Source organism: Malus domestica, chromosome 15 (genome assembly GCF_042453785.1).
Source record: "Malus domestica chromosome 15, GDT2T_hap1".
Taxonomy (NCBI): domain Eukaryota; kingdom Viridiplantae; phylum Streptophyta; class Magnoliopsida; order Rosales; family Rosaceae; genus Malus; species Malus domestica.
The window spans coordinates 44,795,492-44,804,244 of record NC_091675.1 but is presented as its reverse complement, the minus strand read 5'-3'; the positions used below and the strand labels follow the sequence as shown (position 1 = coordinate 44,804,244).

The window sequence follows — 8,753 nt, the reverse complement described above, 5'->3', positions numbered from 1 at the left end:
GTCTATACTCTACATATTCTTACCATGGAAGACGTTGCATATATTGTTTATGATATTTATATTGCTCTATTTCAAATAGAGTATGCCTTCCTCTAGCTTGGTTAGCAAAGCCCTCAACGAGGTTAGTTTTTTCAACTTTCCTGTAAACTATAGCAAGACCTACCTATCTAATGAGACGTTTTTGCATTCTTGAGTACCTTGATCTCCAAACATAAAATCTCTGGCAGTTTATTGGCTCCAAGTATTGATATGGGGACTGAGTTGGGATTGCCGTTTCATTGTGGGCTTCTGTAAGACTGTCTTTAGGCCATGAGTAGTATTGCAAGATCGGATTGGAATGGATAAAACACTATTTTGAAGGAAGAGATGAAAAAAGTGTGACCAACGTTGATGTAAGTGATAGATTACTTAAGAAAAAAAAAACTTATCCATTCCAATCCAATTATCTCCAAAATTATAGGATTAGAATGGAGAAGTTTCATTTATGTTTAATTCCTTTTAATCCTCCTCAAAATGAAAAATTGTTCTCTTCTACCTTTAATACGTTAAACAGTTATTTATTCCAATCCAATCTCTTTACGTACAAAATGATTCCTAAATCCATAGTCCGATTATTGCTTCTAGCAAGCTTACATCACATATTGTGTACTGTTCTAATAGATAGTTTATATTTGTTGAAGGGTGATATTATTTACACTCCATAAAAATTATTATGCACTCCACACTTTTTATATTTAGAAAGAAAATTACACTTATAAAGGGTGCACAATGAATTTTTTGGAGTGCCAATTACACCACCCTTTTGTTTGACCATTATACGGAATCACTGCGACTCTTTTCTTTTTTGAAAAGGATTTATTAATCGAATCGATACAAAGTTGAATCTCAATCAATCGTAAGCATTCCACCCACTTCGTTAATACTAAAACATTGGTGTTAGTTGCAATAGGAAATAGTAAGATCCATGCTTTGAACTCACAAAAACTCTTATATACTGATAAATAAAAGTGGAATACCAAACTTGCAAATACATATCCAAAAGCATACAAATCTATATGTAGAAAGAAAACCAACAGTTCGATTCTCATTCTACACACATTTTTCCTGTAATTTGAACACCCATTTACCAATTTGCACCTTTTTATATTGTTACATATCTTTTTTACTTGTTACTTGCATTGGACTCAAACACTTCAGCTTTTACCACTTTCACATTTGCTTCCCGGCCATCCACTTTTCAACTGAAGAACCTGGTAAGCCTCTCTCTCCATTTCAATACTTTGTTTGTGCTTACTCTCTCAAACAATAATCACATTCCATTTACACTAAGCTTCTTCCACCAATTTCAGAGAACAGGATGAGACGGCATCAGCCACCGTGAGAAAGATTCTGTCTTCGCCGATCAAGGTTGCAACGTGGGATGCGTGAATCTTATCAATCACCACCGGTCCGGGGTTTGCGAGAACAAGCTGCACAACAAGATTGGAGGTAAGACAACTTGAACAAGTTCATATCACATAGAATGTCAAATGTAATTTTTGTTCACTTTAGTAGAAAATGACAGGATGATTTCGCGTGCATATAATTTACCTGAATGTCTCTCTTTTGGAGACCCCTATGCAACTCTTCCAAAGCATGAATTCCACTGGTGTCAATGTCAGTCACGGCTGCAACGAACACAAGACACCATGAGAAATGAGTTTAGATAAACCGGGAGTAATGAATCAGCGTATCGGCATTTGGTTTTAAAGATTAGAAAACTGCTTACGTGACATTTCAACGATCAAAAACTGAATGCTTGGTAGGTAGGCTTCTTTCAACTGTTCTTCTTCATCTACCAACCATCTTAATATCCTGCAAGGAAGTTGAAATTGAGGACCGCGAAAACTACAGATAGTATGACTAAGAAAATTGTGAAACATGAAAATCAGCCTATTTCTAGGTTCTTTACATGATAGGGCATATAAACTACTAGAACTAACATGTGACTTATATAGCCTATGCTGCTCATTTCAAGTACGAAAGCTTTAATAAGTCGAAAGAAACAGCTTAGTTTGGCAGTTAAGCCAAAGTTTAACAGCCAAACAAAATATAACTAATCAAAAGGTCTCAAAGGCAACCACAAATTCTCTTTTTATAGATTTTTTAGTCCTAGGTTACCCCTTTTTCATTGCAGCTTTAAGAATTACCACGAAGATTTAAGTGAACCGAGCATATACAAGAGACCATATATATGTACCTCTCTTTAATGTAATTGGAGTTGGAGAAGTAAACTGCAGAGTCAATTCTCACAATCATAACCCCTGGAACCTTCGTTGCTTCTGGATACTGTTGGATGTTTCTGTATACATTTGTCCTCGGAATCTTCCCGAGTATTGCAGTCCGTGGTCTGGTAACTTGTAAGAGGATTTTAGCAAAGGATATTGAGACCTGGACAGAAACAAATGTTAATTTAGATTGCTGATCTCTATAAGATAGTTTTCGAATACAAGGCAGTTAACAATAAAGATATGTACCGCGATTAAGAGGCCGATCTCAACAGATGCAAAGATAACACCAAAGAAGGCTCCCATGCAAGCGACAAAGTCGAATTTGTCAATCTTCCATATAAGGATTGCTGCTTGGAAGTCGACTAGGTTGATCACAGCGGATATAATGATGGCAGCAAGAATGGCATTCGGGGTGTACTTAAAAAGAGGTGTAATGAATTGCAAGGTTAGGAAAACAACAACGGACATGACAATATTTGAGACTGCAGTTTCGCATCCGGCATAGTAATTCACTGCCGAGCGTGAGAAGGAACCTGCAAGTATAAGAGCATTCAATCAGTTCCATGTCCTTAGTCACGCATCCCTCTAGATACAAGGTTCAAGGGTTTTAAGTATGCTTATTGCTTAACCTTAGAGTATCAACTAGCTACGTTTGCTAGATTTGTATTATTTTGAGAATTTGTTATGCATTAACTATAATCCATCTTCAACGGTTTTACTAGTCAAATTTTTCATTGAAAACATGGTCTAGGCCTGCTAGAAGCCCAAACCAAGAGATTACGGGCTGGTTTGGTATTGCTGTGCTTTAAAAAAAAATTGCTGTGAGAATAAGTGGCTGTGAAATAAATTAGCAGAGTGTTTGGTAAATTTTTTTGTAAAAGTGCTTTTGGAAAAAAAGCAGTCTAATAGTGGGTCTTTTCGTTAAAGCAGCACTGTAGCTCCGTGTGCTTTGAAAAAAAACCAGTTTTCCAAAGCTGCAAATAGTAGCTTCAGCTTTTCCTTTGATTTCAGCTTATTATCACAGCAGCTTCCAAAATAAGCCTTTTTTTTCAGTTTACCAAACACTTAAAACCCTCACAGCTTTTTTTCATGGGTGCTTTTTTTTTAAGCACCTCACTCCCAACTAGGTATACAGCTCCCGAACCCTTACCATGCACAAATATGCATTCGTAACTATTAGAGTGTAATTCATAATTTAAATGGTACTTTCTTTCTCACCTGTCGCGACATAGCAGGAAGTCATTGAGCCGACAATATTCATGGTTCCTAGAGCCACCATTTCTTTGTTTCCGTCTAACTGGTAGTCCTTCATGGAAGCAAAAGTTCTTCCAATTGCTATAGCTTCCTGATAATTCACACCAATAAGAAAAAGATACAAGAAATGATATCAAATTTTCTTCTTGGTTAGAGGAAATGAGCTCTGAGATGCTCACCGTCAATGCTACCATTCCAGCTACAACCCCAATCTTGAAACCCTTCGCAAGATAGTCACCAGTAAAAAATATTTCATTCACAGATGGAGGATTGATTCCTTTTTCGATATGTCTCACCTACATACATGGAGAAACCCTAAGTACTGCATCTTGCAACTGAAATTAACATTCTTCTGAAGTACTATTTATAACACACTGGACTTACAATTGCAACCCCATCCTTTTCTGCATGAGTTATGTACACAAAAAAAGTGGACAGGATAACAGATATTAGCGGGGCGATTGCTGGAACCCAGAAGAGATTCTTCTTCTTCTTTCCCTGCTCCCCAGAACATGTGAAATCAGACAAAAACTAACAAGCTTGAATCGTATTAGGTGAGCAGCAGTAAAGTTTGGGGATTCTTACAATATATTTGGCAAGCAAGAGGAATGATAAAAATGATACTCCGATAACTATTGTCTGCCAGTTCCACTGCAAAATTGTGTAATATGGGGATCAGTAACTTGATGTTTCAGTTAGTGAAAGAAAAAAGATGTTTCGGATTTTAACCCTAGATAGAGCTTACCCCATGATGAGCTGAGTGAAATACAGATTGCATTACAGAAACAATATCAGTTTTCTTTGTGAACTTTTGTATTCCGAGAAAACCCTTAAGCTGTTGAAGAGCAATTGTGATGGCAGCTCCACCCATAAACCCAACAATGGCAGCATGAGATAAGAAATCAATCAAGAACCCCATCCTGATAACAAAAACAAAACCAGGATAGTATTATGACCGAGAATCAAAAGCTAAGAGGCCTTCATTAAGGTAAAAAAAAATGTAAGATGTAAATAAAGCTAAAGCAATTACCTCAAAATCCCAAGGGTGGCTTGGGTGATGCCTGCAAAGAAGGTAGCCGTAAAGGCCAGGCGCCGGTAATCATCTGGGTTCTTAACAGGGTCAATCTCATTCTGAAGAAGTGTACCCAGCAGGAGAGACACCACAGCCACAGGTCCGATGGCAATATCTCTTGAGCTGCCCATGATCGCATAGATCAATGGTGGAACAAAGCTCGAATCTGTAAATGTTTTGAAAAACAAAAGAGAAGTCTCAGAACAACATCCAAGGAAATCAGGTAACAATAAAGGTGTGTTCTTTAGTAGCATAGATATACTTACACAATCCATACTGGGGAGCCAAGTTTGCAAGTTTTGCATATCCAATGTCCTGATTTTGCAGTTGAGAAAATCATTAGAACTACGGAACCGGAAAAATGACATAAGCTGATTTTCAATAGATTAAGCTGCCAATTTACCTGAGGAATGCAGAGACTAGCAATAGTCAGTCCAGCAATTAGATCACCCCGAAACTTCAATAGGTTATAGCCTCTCCCCCATTCGAATATGGGGAAAATAGCCTGCACGCCAAGGATGAGCTTTCGCGACTTAGGTTGGTGCTTGAAGGGCCGTAGAGGATCATCTGAAAAGAAGGTTTCTTTCACAGTGTTCGAGAATTCCTTGAAAAGGTTCTGCTTTGGAGGAACTCCCACTTTGTGAATGTATGGCGCACCCTGTGAATGATTGCGAGAAGATGACACGCTTCTGGTGTCCAATTCTTTGGCTTCGATGTCCTCGTTGCTTGAATGAATTGAAGCCATGGATAATCAGTTCACTGTAATGCAAGAAACAGAAAAAGAAATGATGAACAGGCAGATCAGAATAGCAATTCTCATATTCCGAAAAAAGTAATAGCTAAAAAGTGTGAAGGAGTACAATAGACCACTAGAAGCAGTTTATAGTTGCATGCAGAATGTGTTTTTTCAACTAGTCCAAGGGAATATAGGTTTGATGGACTTATTCAGTTCATGCACATATCTTAAAGAACCGAAGACTAAAACAACTACACTCAAGATATATAACTTGTTAGGCAAAATTCATAGCTACAGAAGAGACTGAATCTAACCAAATGAAAGGAGGATGCGGGAGAAGGCACTTCGCAGAAGTTGTTTTTGGAGTAGGCAGGGCTTACGTGAATGCTGAGGGAAGGCCGAGAAGCTCTTCCATATATAAGCACTTAAAAAGTACTTGTGGTCAGACTTTTCAAACTGTACAAAAAGTGGATATCTTACTTGTCAAATACATGATTAGTAATATGTCAACAAAGTTTAACAAAACAAAAGATAATCTGATCCCGCCCACGAATTGATTATTAAATAAGCTAAGCGATCATCATCCGTTCCATAATTGCCTAGCTTAGATGTATAAAATGTATTAAAAAATGGTGTTTGACTTAGGAGGACAGATGGGCAGCAACTAGAAAACCAGAAGCATAAACCAACTTTACATATTAATTAGGCCTTATTTTTCAACCCTAAGTCCCTCACAAACTGCAACTAAAAGTCTGGAAGTAGAAGTTCCATGATTTTAGCTGGTGTCTTGGATTAAAAAAAAAAAACAAAACTTTTGGAATCAAATTCTTGATTATGGTCCCATTGGAAGCAAACCCTTGTTGTCTAAGTTGCTTTTCAACTACTATTTGAGAATTTTGTTAGGACCACAATGGGATTTGATTTGAGCCATTGATTCCATTGACTGACTTAAAACAAGTGAACAAGAATGTAAGAAGGGATGGAGGGAGGGAGCAGAAAAAAGAGGGTCTACTCCATTGAAACAAGAGGTGAAGTTGTCGATCGATGTAAGCGATACGTCTTGTGTTACAGATGGCTAAATACCTAATCTTCTTCTTCACAGTAAGTTGAAATTACAATGTTGATTGATGCTGATATGAAACAAACAACAGAAGCAGAAGCATCCAGTGCTTTTAAACTTTTTAAAAACTAGTGTCGCAAGAGAAATATGATACTGTTCCAAACAAAAAAAGCGGGATTAAAAGTTGAAACCCTACTTCCCTACTTCATTTATTTCTAATTCCTGCACAAAAGTTCAAAAATCAATTATGCCACTTTAGAATTCCTTAAAATTCCACTAGACCAATTCGATTGAACTGCAATAATCTTTAAACTATTTGGTTTTAATAATAACATCACCCCAATTAAACAATCTCATTACTAGAATCTTACAGGAAATACATACAAATGAAACTGGTTATAAACTTTTAATAAAAAATAGAATCCAAGTAACACTAGCACGTCAGCAAAAGGCACTAAACCACGGTTTAGTCTTTAATGTCAAATTAGATTTGTAACCGATTTTATTTATGCGTATTTTACAATCTTATACATGGTTACACCACCATTGCTCTAAGAAAAAGCATGCTTAACCAATTGAGGAATAATAAAAATCAGAACCAGTGGTTGATAAATATGAACCGAAGACTACCTTACCTCCTAGAAACGCTTCTCATGCAAGCCACTGATAGTGGAAGGGACAATTTACACCTAACCTAAAAGTTCTTCCTTTCTGAAAATATAAAAATCCACTTGAGCTCCGAAAGGGCAAAAAGAACAAAACAAATTCACAAAATAATGCAGAAAATTGGGGAGAAGGAATAAAAACTAGATATGCACGAGAAGGCAAAACGCAAGCAAAGAGTTTGCACCTTCTCTTTCCCACACTCAATGGTCGTCATGTTTCTGAGAAAATAAAATATTCAATTTATAAAAGAAGGGGCAATCTTTGAAGGGGCACAGAGAGGAAGATTAAGGTAGATGAAAAAGCCCAAATTTTTGTCTAGGTTCAATGAACCCAAAAAAAAAAAAACCAAACTGATTCTCAAACTCCCTTATATACCACCTGTTTAGTGTTCAGGCATTTGTTTTACAAGAAGAAAAAGCCCCCCAAAAAAGAAAATAAAAACCCAATAAAAATGGAGGCCTGTTTGGCTACTGAGAAAATTACATAACCATCTCCCTGTGTAACTGAAGTAACATTAAACAGGTAGGCAGCACGACAGCAAGAATCCTTTTATGTTTTCAAAGAAATCTCGAAACCCAGTTCACGTTCGCTTACTCTTTTATAGCATTATTATTAAAGATTTAGGAAAATTTAGAAATTCAACTTGTTGGAATTTTCTCCTTTTATCTTGTGATGGAATGGTTTTGTTGAATTTTGGGGAAACATAAATTGTCAAGGACTCACTGTTATAGTAGGTCACGTTTAGGAACCCAAATAGGACTCATTTGTGATTGCCTTAATCGGTGATTTAGAGAGTTAATTGAAGGTTTTATGCTTTAGTTTAATATTAAGGACTGTTACATATGCCAGCTGGCATTTTAATGTGTGGAATCTGTATAAAAGGAGCGCAGCTCCCAGAAATGAAAGGAGATCATTTTTTACACATGAGTGAAAATTAGTTTCTGAGTTATCACCTTAGTGAAATTAGGTTTTTGAATTATTTTTTCAGTAAAATAAGTCTTTAAATTCATTAAAAATTGTCAATTTCATCCCCACTATTATATTCAAAGTTATTTTATCCAATTTTTCGTCAACTTAAGTCACTTGACACACTTTAGAATGTAATACTGATTTTTTCTCGCCTATAAACCCTTAACATTTCGTATAGGATGTGAATCTAACGTCTAATTTATCCTCCAAAGTTAACTCCATACACTATTTCTTTTGTCAAATTACCAATCTACCCTCCAATATGTATCATATGCAAGTAACGTGACTTAAATTGACAAAAAATTGAATATAGTAGCTTCAAATCTAATATTAGGGATGTAATTGGTAGATTTTTATAATTCAATAACTGATTTTTCTAAAGAAAAAAAAAATTGTTTAGGAACCTAATTTTCACTCAAGTGATAATTCAGGGAATAAATTGGCAATTCACCTTAAAAATTATATTGGAGAGCTTGCTCCTTCTTCCTTCCTTCCCTCTTTTTCTAAGTGCAATCACGGTTCTAAAAATCCCCGCCTAGAGCCACCTAGGCGCTAGGCGGCTGGCCACCGCCCTGATTAATGCCTAGGCGTTTGAAAATTAAGAAATGGCGCCTAGATTTGTTGAGGCGCTTGCCTAGACCGCCTAGGCACCCGTCTAGCACGCCCAAATCTGCCTAGGCACCTGCCTAAGTTGCGACTCACTCAAAGATAAAACAGATAACTTTC

The 8,753-nt window shown here is 36.7% G+C and overlaps 1 protein-coding gene across 3 annotated transcripts; it reads right to left on the bottom strand.

Moving 5' to 3' along the window:
* Nucleotides 1–968: 968 nt before the first annotated feature.
* On the bottom strand, nt 969–7,270 carry LOC103401023 (sulfate transporter 1.3). 3 transcript variants are annotated; one of them, XM_017322697.3, is made up of 15 exons: nt 7,028–7,270; nt 5,647–5,788; nt 5,000–5,355; nt 4,863–4,911; nt 4,555–4,762; nt 4,270–4,444; nt 4,110–4,175; nt 3,909–4,022; nt 3,704–3,820; nt 3,489–3,615; nt 2,517–2,803; nt 2,240–2,430; nt 1,769–1,854; nt 1,591–1,667; nt 969–1,469 (listed from the first exon to the last, which is right to left on the bottom strand). In XM_017322697.3, the coding sequence occupies exons 3-15, from the start codon at nt 5,339–5,341 to the stop codon at nt 1,326–1,328; spliced, it is 1,983 nt and encodes a 660-aa protein (XP_017178186.2). In that variant the 5' UTR covers nt 5,342–5,355; nt 5,647–5,788; nt 7,028–7,270; the 3' UTR covers nt 969–1,325. The 3 variants fall into 3 exon arrangements, with proteins under 3 accessions (XP_017178186.2, XP_070669931.1, XP_028950783.1); XM_070813830.1 differs by lacking the exons at nt 5,647–5,788; nt 7,028–7,270 and adding an exon at nt 5,464–5,603; XM_029094950.2 differs by lacking the exons at nt 5,647–5,788; nt 7,028–7,270 and adding an exon at nt 5,457–5,594.
* Nucleotides 7,271–8,753: the final 1,483 nt, after the last annotated feature.